Source organism: Eumetopias jubatus, unplaced genomic scaffold (assembly GCF_037043125.1).
Source record: "Eumetopias jubatus isolate StellerSeaLion01/CBP00866 unplaced genomic scaffold, mEumJub1_p1.0 scaffold_17, whole genome shotgun sequence".
NCBI classification, from domain to species: domain Eukaryota; kingdom Metazoa; phylum Chordata; class Mammalia; order Carnivora; family Otariidae; genus Eumetopias; species Eumetopias jubatus.
In genome coordinates, this window is record NW_028274823.1 from 38,053,410 (window position 1) to 38,075,228 (window position 21,819).

Sequence of the window (21,819 nt, forward strand, 5' to 3'; positions counted from 1 at the left end):
ATCCAAAATCTATAAAGAACTTATCAAACTCAACACCCAAAGAACAAATAATCCAATCAAGAAATGGGCAGAAGACATGAACAGACATTTCTCCAAAGAAGACATCCAAATGGCCAACAGACACATGAAAAAGTGCTCAACATCGCTCGGCATCAGGGAAATCCAAATCAAAACCTCAATGAGATACCACCTCACACCGGTCAGAATGGCTAAAATTAACAAGTCAGGAAACGACAGATGTTGGCGGGGATGCGGAGAAAGGGGAACCCTCCTACACTGTTGGTGGCAATGCAAGCTGGTGCAGCCACTCTGGAAAACAGTATGAAGTTTCCTCAAAAAGTTGAAAATAGAGCTACCCTACGATCCCGCAGTTGCACTACTGGGTATTTACCCCAGAGATACAAATGTAGGGATCCGAAGGGGTACGTGCACCCCGATGTTTATAGCAGCAATGTCCACAATAGCCAAACTGTGGAAAGAGCCAAGATGTCCATCGACAGATGAATGGATAAAGAAGATGTGGTATATATATATACAATGGAATATTATGCAGCCATCAAAAGGAATGAGAGCTTGCCATTTGCAAGGATGTGGATAGAACTGGAGGGTGTTATGCTGAGTGAAATAAGTCAATCAGAGAAAGACATGTATCATATGACCTCACTGATAGGAGATATTCTTAATCTCAGGAAACAAATTGAGGGTTGCTGGAGTGGTGGGGGGGTGGGAGGGATGGGGTGGCTGGGTGATAGACATTGGGGAGGGTATGTGCTATGGTGAGCGCTGTGAATTGTGCAAGACTGTTGAATCACAGATCTGTACCTCTGAAACAAATAATGCAATATATGTTAAGGAAAAAAAAAGAAGAAGAAGATAGCAGGAGAGGAAGAATGAAGCGGGGGGAAATCAGAGGGGGAGACGAACCATGAGAGATGATGGACTCTGAAAAACAAACTGAGGGTTCTAGAGGGGAGGGGGATGGGTGGATGGGTTAGCCTGGTGATGGGTATTAAAGAGGGCATATTCTGTGTGGAGCACTGGGTGTTATATACAAACAATGAATCATGGAACACTACATCAAAAACTAATGATGTAATGTATGGTGATTAACAATAAAACAATTTAAAGAAAAAAGATATATAAATGAAGTATATACAGTTTTCTGTATGTCAATCATTCCTCAGTAAAGTGGTTTAAAAAATAAATAAAAAATGCAAACTAATTTAAATTTAATTTAAAATCCAGTTTCTTAGTCACATTAACCACATAATAAGTACTCGAAAACCACACGTGACTAGTGACTAGTGACTACCACCATGTAGAGATAGAGTGCATTAACTTGATCTCAGAATTCTATTGGAAAGTGCTGGATAGAAGAAGAAACTGGCTGAGAGGTAAATTAGCCAAGGTCACACAGCTACTAAGAGGAGGACTTGGGATTCAAACCTGTGTCTGAGTGGCTTCAGAGGTAGAACTCAACACCATAACATAGTCATCACTATTATTACTTGCTTAGTCCTGCCTTCAATTTCAGTCCCTCTGAAGGAATTTACAGAGAGCTTCAAGCCTGGCTAGCTCACAGAGTGACCAACTGTCCTAATTTGCCTGGGCCTGGAGGTATTCCCAGGATGCAGAAAAGTTCTGGGCAAACCATTGTTAAAAAACAAAATTCAACCAAGTAAATTTGAAGATCCAATTGGCTTTATTAAGCAATTCATGATTTGGGCAGCATCCCCTCTAGCAAATAGAAAGGGAGTTCTGTGGAGTATACAAAATGGAAAGTTTCTGGGGCGCCTGGGTGGCTCAGTTGTTAAGCATCTGCCTTCGGCTCAGGTCATGATCCCAGTGTCCTAGGATTGAGCCCTGCGTCAGGCTCCCTGCCCAGCAGAGAGCCTACTTCTCCCTCTCCCACTCCCCCTGCTTGTGTTCCCTCTCTCGCTGTCAAATAAATAAATAAAATCTTAAAAAAAAAAAAAAAGAAGTTGTTAGCAAAAAGAAAAGGTCACCTTCCCGTAGGGGGAAGGCCAGGGGGTCTCATTGAGTGGATTACCTCATCTTTTTCTTTTTTTTTTTTTTTTTTGGCTAACTTCACCTTTCTGTGGGGAAGTGAGAGCGTCCATATGACAGATTACTTCGTTGGTGCTGACCAGAAAATTCCTGACTGACTGGTTAAGACTACAGTTCCAGGTTGAGACTGAGGCTGAATATGCAGTTAGGTTAGGTGTGAAGCCCTGGTTTGATGACTTGGTCTAGCATAAGTGACTCCATTTGGGGTCTGTGGTTCTCTTCTCTTTCCTTCCTTCCTGCCTTTTTTTCTTTCTTTCTTTCTTTCTTTCTCTTTCTTTTTTCTTTCCTTTCTTTCTTTCTTTCTTTCTTTCTTTCTTTCTTTCTTTCTTTCTTTCTTTCTTTCTTTCTTTCTTTCTTTTCTTTCTTTTTCTTTCTTTCTTTCTTTCAGTAGGCTCTATGCCCAACATGAGGCTTGAACTCACAACCCTGAGATCAAGATTTGCACTGAGCCAGCCAGATACCCCCTGTGGTTTTCTTTGAACACCATACTACCTATTTATCAAAATTCTCTATTGAGATTTATGGCAGGTAAATAGATGGGCTCACTCAACTCCATTTCAACACCTTGTAATATGCCATAGTGCATGCTAGAAGTGAGAAAATTGAAGACTTTATTTCCCAGACTCCCTTAGACCTTGGGTCCAATACATAGTCTAGCTCTAGCCAAGCAGATGCACTTGGGCAGCGTCTGGAAGGCCAGAATGAAAAGGAAGCTGCATTTCTGCTGTTTTATGTGCTGGGCAGTACAGTGGCAGCAAAGGTTCCAGTGTCTCATCTTGGATGTCATAGACTTGGAGAGACAGAACATAGGCATGCATTTTGCAGGTGTAGATTCAGCCTGAGCCAGTCAGTCCTGGTCCCGGCAGGAGGAGCAGTGACTTCCTGATTTCTTGGTTTACCATTGTACCAGAAGTAGCAGCTCCCATATCACAGTTCCCTGAGTAAGCTGATTCTGTGGTGGAATGCTGGGAGTCATTACTGGGAACGCAGCCTGGAGGCTGCTCCTACAGCCTTTCCCATGATTATCTACCCAGTTCACTGTATTAATTCATTTTATGCTGAAACACATTCAAATGACTTTTATTTTTTGCAGAAGAAGAACCTTCACTATTCAGCAGGGATTTCCTCTGGAAAATAGGGAGGCTGTAAAACAAATCTGAGTGTCCTGAATGCTGAGACCCTAATATAAAACTCTCCCTACCGCTGCTATCATTCTCAAAGGAAAGTGCATATACCCTAATCACCAGCATCTCCCAAATACTGGAACTTTGGTTATGGTGAAATGTCTACACGCACACACACACACACACACACACACGCACACACACACGCACACACACATTTTTCTTCCATATGCTGGAATGTTGTTCCGAATCTCTTTACATGACAGTTCGCATCTTAATCTCTCAAGCTCCAGGTACCAGCATCAATTGTGGCTTCCTCAACTTCCCCCATCTAAACTGCCCCCCCTTCCAGTTATTCTCTTTCACAACATTTTGTTTAATTTTTACATTACTTAGCACAATCTGTATTTATTTATTTGCTTGTTTATTTTCTGTATTCCCCTGTCCCCACCCCCGTCCCCACCCCCCACCCTGAAGAATGTATGCTCCGTGACGGAAGGGACTTTTTTTCGCATTATTCATCACTGTAACCTAATTACTTAGCACAGTAGCTTGCAAGTACTACATGGTAGCATCATTTAAAAATACTTGTTGAATAAATACAAAATAGAGATTGTTATAGCTAGGGAATTTTTTAAAAGGGAAAAAGGCTCTTTTGTAAACAAGATTAATCTAGACTGCAAAGAAATAATGAGAAATAAAGGGACACAACAATTGTGATGAAAGGCAACCCTGTGCGGGTAGTGGAGTCTGACAGCAGACATTTGCAACCATGGCGTGAACTCTAGGCAATGAGAGACACACTGCCTTTTGGGAGGCACCGTGGGTGAGTTATGAAGTGTTCAGGTTCTAGAGCCACCCAAATGTGAGTTTAATTGTCAGTTCTACATTTCTGCTGTGTGCTTTTGGGTAAATTAATGGGCTTCTCTCGATTTTGTTCCCTCATCTGGAATATGAGGAGAATAATAGTACCCAACTCACATGCCTTCTGTGCTAAGCAAAAGAAAAGATGATACTTATGTGCTTAGTAGAGTGTATGGCCTGTGAGGAGGACTCAATAAATGTTAGATAATAAGACTATTATAATTTTGTTAAACCCAGCTCCATTCCCGAAATTATGCCCAATACTTGGGGTCACTCCGATTATAGCCTATTACATTTCTAGCAGCCACACCCTATCCCCCTTCACCAAATCATAATTAGTAGGTATTCAAAAAAATTAGTGACTGACAGGAAGATTGTTCACGTGGGGTGTGTTCCATTCTTGGCTACACAGTTATTACCGGTGGTGCTGATGCTATATTTTTCCATCTCTGTTGACCAAAAACAGGCAACAAGAGTATTGGGTGGAGGGGCGCCTGGGTGGTTCAGTTGGTTAAGCATCTGCCTTTGGCTCGGGTCATGATCCCAGGGTCCTAGGATCGAGTCCCGCATCGGCGGGGGGGAGGGTCCCTGCTCAGCGGGGAGTCTGCTTCTCCCCCTCCCTCTGCTGCTCCCCCTGCATGTGCCCTCTCTGTCAAATAAATACATAAAATCTTTAAAAAAAAGAAAGAAAGAGTATTGGGTGGAAAATACTCCATCATCAGAGAGAAGAGCAACCAATATAAAAGAACAGTAAAGAGAGAAGGATTGGCCTAAACCTTTCCAGTGATGCATTTCAGTGAATAATTTTCCTTACATTTGGTTTCTCCAGTTGAGAGGGACAAGGACAAATCATTCTTTCATTCAGCAAGTATTTATGAAGTGCTTACCAAATTTATGATGTAGAAAGAATAGGCTAGGAATACCTCCTCTGCATTCACCCTAACCTTAGTTATCTTCTATTCAATATTTAGAATTCAGCACAGGGGCGCCTGGCTGGCTCAGTCAGTAGAGCGAACGAGTCTTGATCTCAGGGTCATGAGTTCAAACCCCATGATGGGCATAGAGCTGACATGAAAAAAAAGTAGAATTCAGCTCAAATACCATTTCCTCTGCTAAAGCTTCAGACTAGGCCACCACGGCGGTGGTAGGTGTCCTTATGGCACTGGCAGTCTTACTTTTTCCAACTTGTCAGAATGTACTTATGCCTTTGCTTTTTGGGTGATTATGTGCTTACTGCATGTCTTTTCTGTAATCTACACAAGGGCAGGGACTTTGGTTTTGGTCAAGAATGTATCCCTGGAACTTAGCTTGGTGTCTACTCTATAGTAGCTGCTCAATTCTGAAGAAAGGAAAAGATCTAGGCCCTGATGAAGGGGTCATCAGAAACTCACTCTAACACTATTAATTCACCAGGGTAGGGTTTTGGTTTTTTATTTTTAAGATTTTATTTATTTATTTGAGAAAGAGAGAGAGCATGAGTGGGGAGGGGGTCAGAGGGACAAGCAGACTCCTCGCTGAGTGGGGCTTGATCCCAGGACCCTGAGATCATGACCTGAGCCAAAGTCAGATGCTTAACTAACTGAGCCACCAGGCGCCCTGACACCAGGACAGTTTTGGCTTGTTTCTGGTGGCCTCTGACTCCCCAAAGCAGCTCTGCTCCCTAGGGCCCTGAAAAAGCAGTATGAAAATCACTGTCATCGAAAATAGTGCTATACTCCAAAATCGTCTCTTATATCTCTTGTATGAGATGGCCTCATGGCGAATCTCTAAGCAAGGCACCAACACCTATAACAAAAGCAAAAATGAAATAAAGAAGTTCATCTTGGCTCAATGTTATTCTGGCAGCTAAAGTTCTAATAATTCTTTTTAAAGATTTTATTTTTTTAAGTAATCTCTACACCCAACACGGGGCTTGAGCTCACAACCTCAAGATCAAGAGTCGCATGCTCCAATGACTGTGCCAGCCAGGCACCCCCAGTAATTCTTTTTACACTAAGTCTTGAAGTGTACCTTATTTCCATGCTCACACTGTAGCATCAATGTGATAATTACTTGGATGAAAACTTGAGCATGTTTGACTGTATCTCCATTTTGGCAAATAGCTAGAATTTCCGCAGTGATAACATATAATGATGGCATGGCAGGCAGGTTTTATGTTTGTCTTAAAAAAATAACCAGTCTTACTTAGAGTAACTAAACGCTAGGTTACAAATCCACATTGCTGACCTCCCTCTTTTTCTGGAAAGAAGCCTTTCCCTAAGTCCCGCAGACCTTCCCCATGTTTCATTGGCCACTCCAAAGTCAATCACAGACAGAGGCCAATCAGGATTGCTCTCCTGAATCTCAGCCCACCTCCTCAGGGAAGCTTGTGGCCCCTGCTCACCCATACCTGGGCCTCTCCTCCCTTTCCACTCCTGAGGCCTCAGTTCCTTCCCCTGTACCAGGAGGGAACTGCATTCTCCGATGATTCCACACACATTTTTTTCAGCTCCCATTTGAGCTTGGCACTGTCTTGTGTCCTGGGGATTCAAAGATGGGAGCCCCTACGATTGGTTTGGGAGGCTGAGAGCTGTCAGAAGTGCTTCAGGGACCAGGTATATAACACATAGGTGTAAATGCAGCCTACTTCCTTTCTTGCCTTTGTTGTTGTTGTTGTTGTACAACACAATGATTTAATATTTGTATATATTGCAAAATGATCGTAAGTCTAATTAACAGGGATGCCTGGGTGGCTCAGTCATTAAACGTCTGCCTTCGGCTTAGGTCATGATCCCAGAGTCCTGGGATCGAGTCCTGCATTGGGCTCCTTGCTCAGTGGGGAGCCTGCTTCTTCCTCTGCATGCCTCTCCCCCTGCTTGTGCCCTCTCTCTCTGACAAATAAATAAATAAAATCTTTAAAGAAAAAAAAAGTCTAATTAACATCCATCACCACACATAGTTACAAATTGTTTTTCTTGGGACGAGAACTTTTAAGATCCACTCTCCTAGCAACTTTTAAATATACAACACAGCACTATTAACTATAGTCACCATGTTGTACATTACATCCCCATGACTTATTTACTTTATAACTGGAAGTTTGTACATCTTGACCACCCTCACCCCTTCTGCACTACCTCCAATCACCAATCTGTTCTCTGTATCTATGAGTTCTGTTTCTGTTTTTATTTTTTAGATTGCACGTAGAAGTGGGATCCTAAAGTATCTGTCTTCTCTGTCTGACTTATTTTACTTAGCATAATGCCCTCAAGGTCTAGCCAAGTTGTCACAAATGGCAAGATGTCTTTCTTTTTAATGGCTGGATAATATTCCATTGTATATATGTACCATGTAGCCTACTTGCTTTCGAATCCAAACCTTCAATTTACAACACCCAGGTGGTCAAAAAGAACACATCTTGGATGAGAGGGGGATTTGGTTTCTTTTTTTTCTTTTCTTTTTTTTTTTTAATTTTATTTATTTATTTGGGAGAGTGAGTGAGAGAGAGCAGGGTGGGGAGGGAGTAGGGAGAGGGAGAGTCGGACTCCCCGCTGAGCAGGGAGCCCAACGTGGGGCTCCATCCCAGGGTCCTGGGATCATGACCTGAGCTGAAGGCAGATGCTTAACCGACTTAGCCACCCAGGCGCCCCGGGTTTTGGTTTCTTGTTTGCCCATCCTTGAGGAGACAAAAAAAAAAAAATTTCTTGTTTTACAATAAAATGTGATAAGTGTGAATTGGACTGTGATAGGCAGAGAGTGGTATGGCTTACACCAGAGGGGCACGCCCCCAGCCTGGGCGGAGCTGCTGGGAAAGCCTTCGGGGAGCTGTACCTGGGGTCTCATAGGAGCACCGGGTGTAAGCGTGAGTAGCAGGAGATAAAGGCTGAGGCAGGCCGCGTATGAAGGACGTGGATGAGCCCCGTTAGAGAGTTTAGAATATTAAGAATTGTTGGGCATCCATGAAGGAATTTAGGTACAAAAATGTCAGGGTCAGATCTATATTTTTAAAGGATCATCCTTTTTAAAGTGTAAGATCCAGAGAGAATATAGGTAGAAGGTCATTCTCCTTTTCTGCATATTTTATCTTGCGTGTTGAAACCACCACTTTGCCAGCTGCCCAAACGAAACAGAAATCATCCTAGCCTTAACCTCTCCCTCACCTTCCAAATGGCCACCAAGTCCTATGGATTCTACCCTTAAAAAATTCTTGACTCTACCCTATGCTCTCATTCCAACTGCTATGTCCTTCACTCAGACCCTCATCACCCCTTATATGAACTTTTCCAATAGCCTTCTCTCTGATCCCCCTAAATAAGGACCTCCTCCCCCAGTCTGTTCTCTAAGCAGCTACCAGAGATCCTTCCAGAATTCAAATCTTGTAGTTTTTCTATAGCCTAAATCTTTTTAACAGTTTCCCGTGGCCCTCGGGAAGAAGTTCAAGCTCTTTCCTACTGGCAGAAAGCCATCTGAGATTTGGACCCATCGAACATTTTCAGCTCCAAGCACTCACCTCCTCCCTTGCTAAGCTGTCCTTCAGCCTTGTTGACCTCCTGGCAGATTCCCAAACAGGCCAGAAGGTTTCAAACCCACCCACAGAGTCTCCATTTCCCTCCTTCTGAATGAATTTTTTTCAACCTTCCCCAAAGAAATCCCATTATTATTCAAAATTCAGTTTAAGGGTTATTTCCTCCCTGAAGCCAGTGTTACCCTCCATCTTAGCATACCTCCCTGCTCTCTTCTCCCCTGAGCTCTCTCTCTGGCATCCTCCAGAGTTACTCCCCTGGCAGAGGTGATACTTGGCTTTGTTCATTGTTTCTCCAATCAAGGAGCATCTACATCATAATCTCATTTTTTAAAAAGTTTTTTGCTAAAAAACAAAAACAAAAACAGTTTTTTTGCTATTGTTTTGCTTCTTTAATTTTAAAAAATACTTATCATAGCGCCCGGGTGGCTCAGTTGGTTGGACGACCAACTCTTGGTTTCAGCTCAGGTTGTGATCTTGGGGTCATGGGATCGCCCTGCAGGGGCTCCGTGATTAGCGGGGAGTCTGCTTGAGGTTGTTTCCCTCTGCTTCTCCCCCTCTCCTCCTTTGCTCCTCCTCCCTCCCACTCTCTCTTTCAAATAAATAAACAAATCTTTTTAAAAAATAAAATACATAAAAAATACTTACCATCACCATGCAGACTCCTGTGCTCCAAACCAGTGCCATGGACCTGGGCCCAGAATCTGCTCTTAAAAAAATCCCCTAGATTACTGGCAATGTTCGTTTCTTGATCAGGTGCTAATTACACAGAGTGTTTATATGCGCAAAATTCACAGAGCCCTATCCTTAGGATATGCATACATTTCTGTATGCATGTTATTTTCATGAAGAGTTAAAAAGTAAAAACTCCCTAGGTTATTTTTGTGTACACTGATAGAGAACCATAGACTTATCTCTCTTGCTATGAACTGTAAACCCCTCAAGGGCAGTGAAGAAAGTATCTATTTTGTCTCTATATTCCCACCATCTGTTTTAGTGCCTACAACATAGTACACACTGAATGAATGACTAATACATCAATGAATGAATGAATGAATAAAGGGAGAGAAGTGGCTTGTGGGTTCCTCTTTCCCTCACTCTTCCAAACATTTGTTCCATTCCCCTGCTGGAGCACATGAGAGCTCATACCTCAAAGTTACATTTCCAAGAGACTTCCTCTCTACCACATGCCTGATGTGACTGATCCAGGGCACCAGCCTGACAAGGACAGGAGCAAGGAAGCAGGTGGAGGACATTCTGTCCCAGTACCAGTACTTTTGCCCTGCCTGGGTCGGAGCCACCTGGCTCAGGCCTTCCTCATCATGCCCAGGAGTCAAGCTGGAGAAAGTATGTCCTTGGAGATACTGCATTGCTAAAGCTCCCACTTGCATATTGGATATAAACTGCTTCCTAAACTACTTAGCTCAAGTTATGTGAGAATTTGAAAACTATATCTTTGACTATTTGGGAATAACAATGGAGATTTTTTTTTAGCAAATTTACAATAGAAAGTGAGAGACATCCTGGGTAAAATATCATGCAAGTCATTTATTCAGTCACAGATGATTACCAAAAGTTTCCTAAGGATACATTGAGGAACAAGAGTCACCTGCCTTAATGGAGATCACAGTGTGTGTGTGTGTGTGTGTGTGTGTGTGTGTGTGTGTGTGTGTTGGGGGGGAGGTAGAGACCAACAGTCAAATAGTAATACTGAAGAGGACTTCCACTCCCTTCATTTTGACCTCAAACTTTATTACTGATTAAGTTCTTCTTTCCAGTTTTCCAGTTTATCTCTTAAGTCAGGCTAAAGACCCTGTGGGCAAAGCATCCCCTGATGGGAACCAAAACTACTCAAGCAGTAAGGACTGCCCTGAGCCAGCAAGGCCTGCATGATTGACCCCAAGATGACCTGATCAACCTGACCTTGACTGCCCAGCTGCATTTACCCACTGACCCTTGTCCCACATTTTCCTTATATAAACCTGGAAGTATTTCTTTGAGACATTAGTCCAAGGTCTTACCAGTGTTGGCCTCACTGAAATATATCCCTTTCTTGTTTTACCACTGCTCGACTCTCTGCCTTTGGATTTTTGTCAGCGGCAAGTGGCCAGACCTGGTCTGTTTGGGACCCCCTGAGCTAGGGGCTCTTGCACCCCTGGGCCCCTCCCCCTGCCTCCGTTAACACTATTTAGCTTTTTCATAGCAGTTATGATGTGCTGGGCACTTTGCATATGTTAATTAATTTCATCATTGTAACAACTCAGTGATGTCCTGTTATTATCCCCATTGACAAATAAGGGAACAGAGGCATTGTAGAGTCCCAGACTGGTAGAGTCATGAAGATACAGTGTAGGGAGTAGAAACACCTGATCTAGTCCTAAGGGTCAGAGAAGATTTCTCCACATAGACGAGGTTGAAACAGAGGTCTGAGGATTGAGTCAGAATCTAGTGGACAAAGAGGTCTGGGGGAAGAGCATTTCAGGCAATGGAAATAACAGGTGCAAAGGGATAATAATTTGAGGAATTGGCAGGCTGCCCGACAGCAGGAGCACAAGCAGGAGAGGAAGGCAGGAGCCGTAGTACCCAACTTTGTTTGTTTGTTTTTCCTCTATGTCTCAAATAGTATGATAAGGTCAGGGATAGAAGATGTAGGGCTTAGCCCTAGTTTTGCTCTTAATAACCTCAGCCATCTCTCTGTGACTCATTCCTTATCTGCAAAAATGAGTGGTTGGACCAGAGTTCTCCAGTGGCCCCTGATGTGGGAAACAAAGGCAGAAGGAAATGTAGATAAAATTAAATGTCCTTATAACCCGCAGTCCATTGACAAATACTTGAGGCAGGCAGAGTATAACCCTCCTCCAGGAAGCTCCCAACTGTCTTAATATGAATGCCTTGCTGGAGGGAAAAACAACCTTGGTTTGACTACAGCAAGCTCCCCCCCCAAAATCCGGTGAGTTTTCTTTAACATATGAAAGTCCTTTTGGATCTTCCCTTATCTTTACTCCCCCCCCCAAAGTATATAACCAGCCACCCCTCACAATCCCGGGGCAGCAGCATCTCTTTCTGCCCATGGCTCCTGTCCCTGTGCTTTAATAAAACCCCACCATTTTGCACCGAAGACATGTCAAGAATTCTCTCTTGGCTGTTGGCTCCAGACCCCACCAAACCTCACCTATATTCAAAAACATCAGCCCCTATGGTTCCAAAGCCGTGGTTCTGGGTAGGGCTCTCCTGGAAGCAATTGCCCATCCGGGCTGCCGAAGGCACCGAGTCCCAGGGGCTTGGCAACCCAGCAGCCCAGCCCGCACTTGCTAGCCTCTGACTTCTCTGCAGATTCAGTCCATACAAACGATGGAGAACATCGCACGTAATAAATCACACTGTAAATATGGCTGTGAGCATGGTTTGCTCCCCTCACTTGAAGGGTGGACTGCTAATAATAACAATGTAATTAAAATAACTACCTCTTTGAAGCATTTACTGTGTGCTAGGATTGTACCAGCTACTTCAGGTAGATTTCTCGCAACAGTTCCTTGTGAGATTCAAAAGCTGAGGCCTCAAGGGATTACATAACTTTGGGAAGGTCCTCACCACCCAAATTTTTCCTGCCTACTGAGCATCTCCAGTCCTGTTTTCTATTGCCACGTGTGTTAACTCGAGCAATTTTCCATGGGTTTGCTCAGCGGCTGAGTTGGAATTCGAACCCAGCTCTGACTCCAAAGTTTATGGTGTTGACCACCCTGCCATGCTGCCTTTCCTTCTTAAAACACAGGCAACTCCTTACTCTATAAATAGGATGACATTGTCTCTTGAAGTCCTTTCTGGGTGAGGAAAGTGCTTTTTATAGCTTGGGACTGCTTCTGTTTACTTGGTCTCTTCCAGCACCGGTTAATCCCGTGTGCAGCTGTGTCCTTCACTGTCCTTACACTGTATTCCTCGGTTTCCTCCCTGCAAAGACAACTCCAGGGAACCACATGGTATCTGCATGTGGGCCAGTAAAGAAATTTCACTCCCTTCGCTTCCCAAATCGGCCTACCTTTCTATAAATAATCGTTCTCCTCCCTCCGCTCAGGCCTGTGAGTAGTTTGGTCACTTAACCAAATACACGCACACTCACAAAGCAAGGAGAGGAGGGGTGTTGGAGGTGACACCGTGAATGACCTTGCAAAGGTGTCTAGCCCACTGCGGGCAGGATTAGCAAACCTGAAACCTCTACAAATATTTGTGTGCCTCCGTATTCCTCCCTGCCTGCTCCTCTAGCGCCAGCCTCGCCCAGTCCCCTCTCGGCTGCTCCGAGATACAAAGCCCAACCCGCCCATCTCTTTGCAAACCCTGAGAACTTCAGTCCCCATGTTGAAACTCGTCGGTGGCGGTGGCGGGCAGCACTGGGCATGCTCAGTAGCGGGGACAGGTCTGGGAGGCAAGGAAGCCGCGTTTGAAGTCGCGCGGCCCCGGTATCAGGAGGAGGCGGGTTGCCGGGGCCACGGCTGGGGGATCCGCGGGGATCTCCGATTCCGCGCCGGGAGCCGGCATGCTCCCGGCCGGCGCGGCGGGGCGGGCGCGCGGGGGGGAAAGCGCTGAGGAGCGGGGGGAGCCGGTGGGAGAAGGGGAGGAGCGCCGGGCTCGCCATCCCCCGGCGCCTGCTCTGCGGCTGCTGAATCGGAAACCGCAGGGAGGATCCGGGGAAATAAAGACGCCCGAGAATGACCTCCAGCGAGGCCGCCTGAGCCGGGGCCCGCGCGCCGCCGCACCAGCCCCCGGCATGGGCGACCGGGGCGGGCGGCCGGAGCACTCGGCCACGCACGCCCCGGGGGCCCCCGCCGACGCCGGCGCTGCCACCGTGAACGGGCTGCTGCACAACGGCTTCCACCCGCCGCCAGTCCAGCCGCCGCGCCTCTGCAGCCGGGGCCCCGCGGGCGGTGGCGACGCGGCGCCCCAGCGCCTCCCGCTCTTGCCAGAGCTCCAGCCGCAGCCACCGCCCCCTCAGCACGACTCCCCGGCCAAGAAATGCCGGCTGCGGAGGAGAATGGACTCTGGGAGAAAGAACAGGCCGCGTAAGTCCCATTGCGAGGGGAGCGCTGGCGCGAGGCAGGCGCATCCCGCGGGCCCAGCACCCGGGAGCGGCGGTGCAGGCACCGCAGCGCGCCCGGTGCGCCTCAGCGCCCGCTGTCGGGGAGTGTACGGAGGGGACTCCCGGGACTGATTCTTTCCCCAGGGGCGCCCAAGCACTAAAGATCGCTGCCTGAGCCTCACTCTTGTTTGCTTCGGTCTGTAGAATGGGCCGATTGAATGCGGATCCTGCGCTGCTCCTTCGGTCACGACTCTAAAAAAGGCTAGCGCACCGCCCGCCTTTCTAATTTGTTGATGGGAAAATGCACGTGTGAGAACATTTCTCGGGGTCCGGGAGTAGGGGTAGAACTGGAGGGACAACCGGAGCCGCCCTCTCCCTTCTCCTTGCCCCTTTTCCTTCTCAGAGTTCGTCTTTCTGGGGCTAGCGCTCAGTCAGCCACCTTGTCCTTTGAATTGCAGAGTAGCCGCCAGTACCTCGGGTCTGTTGGCAAGCGCCAGCCCTGGAGGCGTGGAGTTTGACAACCCCCCAAAAATCACAGCCTATTAAATGCTTTTTCTTCGCAGCCAATGAGAGGACCTGTTGGCCGCGACACACCCACTGATACCATGTGGGCCGGAACTATGTGGACCAATGAAAATTGGAGGTGGAGTTTTGTTTTTTTTTTCCGGGAATTGGGGTTGTAGAGTTGAGGGTTTCTAATGGTGTGTGTGGCGTAAAAGCTGAAATGCGTTATTTCACAATCTAAAGCTTGTATATGATATTAGTCTATAAAGAGTACCTTCCCCGCAGGACATTGTGAGATGTAAATTTGTAGATCGAGTTTACAACAGGTTTTTCCTATCTGAGCCGAACCTCATTCAACTGGTTACCTCTTTCTGGGTGTCTTTAATGAAGCTTATAAATGGCAAAAAGCAAAGTAAGTAGAATGCATTACTAATTAGTGATTGCATTCAACACCACTTGCATATGTCTGATACTGAGAAATTGCTAGTATAGGTTTTGGATATATCTGTAAAAACTTGATATTTGGCAAACTTTTTTGTTTCTTTGTTTAGACTCTTAGTTTTTCTGTGCCCAGTTAAAATCTCTGAGACTTTAGGAAGTATCGGTATGGGACGTGACTCTGATACTTGTATTTTGTAGATATGAAATGTTTAGATTGAAAGTTAGAAGTCTTGTCTGGAACTTGGAAGCCACACAGCAGATTTGGCAATGGTTCTAAGGAGGACATCTACTTAGCACTTGAATTTGTATTTATTTTTGTTTTTGAGACTTGTTAGAAAATTACTTTCTTTATGGACTTAATATTGATTACTTATGATTTGTTAACCTGTTTTACTTCTTTCAAAACCACATTTTAGTTATTTCTCTGATCTGTGTGTACAAATTGTATGACAGTTTGCAATGTAAATTGATAAAATACATTGAAAGAGAACTGTATTGAGTTTTTGGGTATTAGAGCTAGCTTAAATGGTCTATGAGAGCATAACACCTTTTGAAGTAATTTTTGAGGAATTTAAAGTACACTCTTAATAATAGATTGGAAGCATAGAAAAGACAAATTTGAGCCTTAATTTGAGCTTGCAAACCCACAGAGATTATTATCTTAGAATACAAGAAAATATAACTGTATGCCTGTATGTTTGGTGTCAGAAATTAAAGTGGTTTGTATTTTTCCAAAAATAGAAACCTTAGTTATCTTAAATTCTTAAGTTATCTTAAATTCAGTGACCAGGACACTTACCTATGAACTTTTAAAAGGGATTCATCCAAGTGCGCGTGGGTGGCTCAGTTGGTTAAGCGACTGCCTTCAGCTCAGGTCATGATCCCGGGGTCCTGGGATTGAGCCCCACATTGGGCTCCCTGCTGGGGGGGGAGCTGCTTCTCCCTGCTAGTGCTCTCCTGCTCTCTCAGTTCTGTCAAATAAATAAATGAAATCCTTTAAAAAAAAAAAAAGTAGGGCGCCTGGGTGGCTCAGTTGGTTAAGCGACTGCCTTCGGCTCAGGTCATGATCCTGGAGTCCAGGGATGAGTCCTGCATCGGGCTCCCTGCTCAGCAGGGAGTCTGCTTCTCCCTCTGACCCTCTTCTCCCTCTGACCCTCTTCCCTCTCGTGCTCTCTATCTCTCATTCTCTCTCTCTCAAATAAATAAAATCTTAAAAAAAAAAGTAAAAGGGATTCATCCAAACTGACTTTTCATTATCCTACCATGTTTTCTTTTCTCAAATTTGAATGAACATTTCTGAAATAAATTTTACGTGTTCTGAGTCACATCTGCTGTATTCACTACCAAAATTCCTCAGTGAAAACTAGGTTTAATATCTTTACACCTTGCCTAGGTATCTTTTAGGTGTCTTTTTAATGTTTAGGTATCTTTTTATAAAAAAAGATATTGTTCAATCAGTTCATATTTAGGTTTTCTAATCCACTTAGAGTTAAGTATATCCTTATTTTTTAATGACTGATAGATTTTTTTTTAAGATTTAATTTATTTATTTGACAGAGAGAGAGAGAGCACAAGCAGAGGGAACAGCAGAAGGAGAGGAAGAAGCAGGCTCCCCCCCGAGCAGGGAGCCCAATGCGGGGCTCCATCCCAGGACCCTAGGATCATGACCGGAGCTGAGGGCAGACACTTAACCATCTGAGCCACCCAGGCATCCCTGACTGATAGATTTTATGTGAGCAACTATAACAAAGAGTTTTGGGTGCTTTAAATAAAATGTAAGAGTATGTTGGGGATTGAAGCATCAAAGCTAGGCAAATAATTCCTACTCACAAGTTTACAACATCAGACACCTGAGTCTACTACCTAAACTAGAGGTGTGTTAAAGACAGCCAGATCTCACTTCTCTCAGATAAGCATCTGGAATGCTTATGTGAGTAGGTGTGTTTCTGTTTGGTAATATCGAGGTTAGAGTGCAATACATAAAATACTTGATGTTTAAAAACAATGAGTGAAATGAAACAAACAATTCAGTAGTTTGTAATTGTTTTAAAAATGAAATCTCAGTGCAGGGACTCTTCACAAGCTTGTAATCTAAACACCAGACCAGTGGCAGGTTGATTTTGCTAAAGCAGGAGAGAGGAACATTGTCCGCTGTTCATCAAAAGTACTGTCACCTCACTACTTGTCGTTGGAAGGCTTTTCTAAGACTAACCGCTTCATCGAACTTCCTTCATTACCTGACTTCCCTCAACTACTCAGCAGCTCTGTGACCTCAACCAAGTTACTAGCTCTCATCTTGAGATGCTTGAGTTGGCTAGGTGATCTTCCAGTGTGGTTTCTTGTACCTTTCAAATTCTCACACTTCAGAGCTGATATGTCTTTCCACGTGACTTATGGTTTGGGGTTTTTGTTTGTTTGTTTGTTTGCCTTGTGCTGATTGTTTCATGTGTGTTATTTGTCTTATCTCCTCAATTAAGTTGGAAGTCTGATTATATATAGGTGATATAGTTTTTTTCTCTTATGCCTTGCTCCTTGGGGACATGAACACTTGATCGAGGTCACGGAGAAAAGGTACAAGTCACATCTCTACCTCACTGAGGTAGCCATGTCCATCCATAAGAAAGACTTTGGCAAAAGTCCTACAGTGGAATTTCCATGAAGTATCAACTGGGAGATTCCTTTGGCCTGCTCCTTGGTGCTTTGATTCTTCGAAGTACATGTAAGTAGCACCTTATGGAGTCAGCGCATTTCCCAAATATTCTGAAACATTCTAACAGTCCTAATAAAATGCTGTGAGGACCTAATGTGTTATAAATGGTCCCCGCATTGGGCTCCCTGCTCGGCGGGAAGCCCGCCTCCCCCTCTCCCACTCCCCCTGCTTGTGTTCCTGCTCTCGCTGTGTCTCTCTCTGTCAAATAAATACATAAATAAATACAATCTTTAAAAAAATAAATAAATAAATAAATGGTGTAGCCATTCATACCCAGGAGGGCACGAATTTGAAATGCAGCTGGATGGCCTGAGGCCGGTTATTTCCACCTTCCTGCTTCAGTTCCAGTATGATGAGGTGGAGATAATCATACTACCTCGCTGGGTTGATGTGTGGATTAAATGAGATAATGTACAATAAGAACTTAGATTCCTGCTTGACACATAGCAGTTATTCAGCAAAGGCCAGCTGTCATCACCCACATACAGAATCCTGTCCACTGTTAATCCATAGAATAGGACAACAAAGCTGGCAGAGGACAACCTCAGACTGACTTAGTTAAAAAAAAAAAAATACAAGCTCAGAATAAGAAAGACCAAAATGTTTTATTTGATTAGCTGTAACACTCTCAGTCCTACAATGATTTTTTTTTTTTACCCTTCCCCAATAAAAATAGTGGATAATACAAACACATAGGGAAAAAAAGCAGTTAAAAAGTACTCACAGTCTCATTGCTCAGAGAAAACTATGGTACATGTTTAAAATGTACCATATTTTACAGGTAATTTTGGATCATACTGAGATAAGGTTTTGATAACTTTTATTTAAAAATAAAATTTTATCATAAGCATTTAGCAAACATCATTTTTAATGGTGCATTGTATTCCCAATATTCCATTATATGGATATACCAGAATTTATTTAACATTTCTCTCCTCACTTTAGGCTGTAGCGGGAGTCTCTATATCATAAACATCGCTGCAGCAACAACTTCCTACATAACTCTTTCTTAAGTTGTTTTTTGTATGTTTGGTTTTTAAAAATGTATTTATTTAGAGAGAGAAAGAGAGCACACATGCATCGGCGAGCGGGAGGAGAGGGCAGGGAAGAGAGGGAGCGAGAGAGAATCTCAAGTCAACTCCCCGCTGAGCAGGAGCCTGACTTGAGGCTCCATCTCACCATCCAGAGACCATGACCTGAGCAGAAAACAAGAGTCCAATGCTCAACTGACTGGGCCACCTAGGAGCCCCTTAAGTTATTTTTGTTGAGATTGGTGAATACATTCTTTTTGGAGGTGGAACAGAAATGGCACAAGGTAGTATTTAGATGTTGCCTTGAGATACTGGATATTTTAGACCCCAGGACACTGTTAGATAAGCCACCCTAGTGGGGGCAAGAAAAGATGCCAAGGGGATTGTTGGAGTCACCGAACACTGTGCTGCAGAAAGGCAAATATTTGGGCATCATCAGAAGGCCGGGGGATGAGCGCTGCCCTCTCCGTTCCCTCTTCTGTTGTGCTGCAACAAGCAGGAATAAGGACTGGATCAGCGCTGGCAGCCTCCTGTGGGGTGGGGGTGGGAAGTTCTGGCTTCTCAAATCATTTAGATAGAACACTACTAGCAGAAAATGGGTGAGAGTTCATTATGCACAGAACATACTCATGGGTACAAACCGGAGAAACCTAAGTCTGTTACCAGTTTTAGATAGCCACCGTTGTGAAAGTAAGAGGTGTCGATTTTTTTTTTAAGATTTTATTTATTTATTTGAGAGAGAGAGAATGAGAGATAGAGAGCATGAGAGGAAGAGGGTCAGAGGGAGAAGCGGACTCCCCGCCGAGCAGGGAGCCCGATGTGGGACTCGATCTCGGGACTCCAGGATCATGACCTGAGCCGAAGGCAGTCGCTTAACCAACTGAGCCACCCAGGCGCCCCAAGAGGTGTCTATTTTCTAAATATTGGGGTATTTAGCTTTGGCATTTGTGCTTTCTACTACCTCTGAATCAGGCTAATTAGAAAAGCCAGGATAAAAAGATAATAGGTAGAATTTTCTGGTTGTATCTGCATAGAATGTAGATATATGCACTTTAAAAAAAAAACAGACAACAACAACCATATTCAGTGCTTCTAGATGGATGGGAAGCATTGCAAATTCAAGAACAAAAGAGAAATGGAAAGCAAGGGCTCATTATACTATTGCTACCTTCTGGGACATGGTCAGATTCCCAAGTTTGTCAATGAAATTATGAGTTGTGCAATGCACATTTGAACTGAAGATTAAGAATTGAAGGCCCAGGGGCTCCTGGGTGGCTCTATCATTAGGCGTCTGCCTTTGGCTTGGGTCGTGATCCCGGGGTCCTGGGGTCGAGCCCCGCATCGGGCTTCCTGCTCAGCGGGAAGCCTGCTTCTCCCTCTGCCTGCCGCTCCCCCTGCTTGTGCTCGCTCTCACATGTTCTTTCTCTCAAATAAATAAATAAAACATTTAAAATAAAAAAGAATTGAAGGCCCAAGTGTCCAGCATTGAAGAGGTTAAGTCAGGTATCAGGATCTTTTAGACACATGAACACTTTTCCTCAAAAGACCAGTAAATGAATTTCAACATTAATGCGAAGCATATTTGTTTGGCACGGTAACCAAAGTTGGAAAGAGTACTGCTAATTTTTAGCATGTGGAACGCTTACCAAGTGAATAAAACAAAAAGCCATCGTGGTTTTGGAAACAGAATTAGTAGGGAAACAAAGGAGTCATGGTTTTAACTGACAGGTTTTGGGGTTTGGTTTGGTTTTGTGATAGCTTGGCTTGTGTATGTGTGTGTGGTTTTAATACAAGTCAAATGCCATGAAAGTAAAAATAAGCCAAGGTTTGACTTCTATGATATTTAATTACATGCGTTTTAGCTTTAATAGGTAAGTCAGTATTCACCTTGGGATGGCAGTATTCTGATTCAGATATGGAAACTGTTCAGTGTACCGAACGTGGTGCACAGAATTTCTAAGTAGATCTTTTCTCTGGATAGTGCAGCTGTCAAGCTTGGTATCTCATTACTTAATTCATGCCATCTCTTAGATGCTTAGAGCTGGCTAATCACACGTGTGTGTGTGTGCGTGTGTGTGTGTGTGTGTGTGTGTGTGTGTGTTCGTATTCTCCGTCAATTCGAAGGGGTAAGGTAATGTTACTTTAAGAGGCTGTTCCATCAAAATAATGATCTGGACCTCTAGCAGATTTCCCTATAGTTTGGAAAGAGGATGGGAAAACTCATGACAATAGTGAGTGCTTAACAGTAGTCACTTTGATTGAGTAATCAGAGTAGCTGTTATTGAGCAACGGCTATATCCCTGTGTTTTTATGAAAGTATGCAAATTACCAACCCCACTCTTCCATCAGATGAGGAAAGAGAGGCTCAGAGAGATGAAGTATCCTGCCCGAAGACCTGTAGTCAGTGAATGGCAGGACCAAAATTCAGACCCAGGTCTAAGTCCATTGACAGCTAGCTGGCTGTCTTTTCTGCCACAATAAACCTACCATTTATGTCAGGAAAAGAAGTGTGTTCTGTAAAATTCTCAGAAGAGATAAGTATATGCAGTGTGTACACCTTTGGCAAAAAGCTGATCCGTGTGTCTGTGGAAGTAACAGTGGCCAGCATTACGGGGCACTTACTATGCGCAGACCCTGAGCTAAACACTTTACATGGATTATCTGAACAAACACTCCTAGCACCCTATGAGATGGGTACTGCTATGGACTTGTGTCCCCCAAGGCTCATATATTGACTTCTAACCCCCAAGGTGATGGTATTTGGAGGTAAGGCCTTTGGGAGGTGATTAGGTCATGAGGGTAGAGCCACTGGGATTAGTGTCCTTAGAAAAGAGACCTCAGAAGGCTAGCCGCCTCCCCTGCCCCTCCATCCCTGCTTCTGCCTTGTGAGGTTATAGCCAAAAGCCATCTAGGAGGCAGCCTCTCACCAGACACCGAATCCACCAGCACCTTGATCTTGGACTCCAGAACTGTGAGAAAGAAATTTCTGTTGTTTATAAGATACTCAGACAGTGGTAATAAGACAGATCCTATCATGATCTTCCTTCTTCAGGTGAAGAAACTGAGGGAGGGCACAAGGGCTCTGGGTAAAACCGTCAGAGTTCAGATTTTGACTCTGCTGGGCTAGACTCAGGACCGTAGAGGGCTCTCGGAAAGTGTGAGTAGTGTTCTGTAGTGGAAAGAGCTTTAGAGCCACCAGACCTAAATTTAGAGTCTCCCTGCACTGTGGGTTTTTTTTGTTGTTTTTGTTTTTTAAAGACTTATTTATTTTAGATAGAGAAAGAGAGTGGGGGGAGAGGGGCAGAGAGTTTTAAACAGACTCCGCACTGAGCGCAGAGCCCGACGTGGGGCTCGATCCCAGGACCCTGAGATCATGACCTGAGCCAAAACCAAGAGTCGGGCACTCAACTGACTGTGCCCCCCAGGTGCCCCAGCACTGTTTAATAACAGTGTAGCCTTAAGGTGAGATCCTCAACTTCTGGGACTGTTTCTTGAATAGAGATAAT

At 44.4% G+C, this 21,819-nt stretch overlaps 1 protein-coding gene across 1 annotated transcript in view; it reads left to right on the top strand.

The window, feature by feature from the left end:
* The first annotated feature begins 13,303 nt into the window (after positions 1–13,303).
* Positions 13,304–21,819, top strand: part of PANK1 (pantothenate kinase 1) — a 54,218-nt gene continuing 45,702 nt past the window's right edge. Inside the window, exon 1 of the mRNA XM_028098434.2 lies at positions 13,304–13,610. Coding sequence (XP_027954235.2) covers positions 13,319–13,610 — 292 coding nt within the window. The 5' untranslated portion in view covers positions 13,304–13,318. The remainder of the gene's footprint in view (positions 13,611–21,819) is intronic.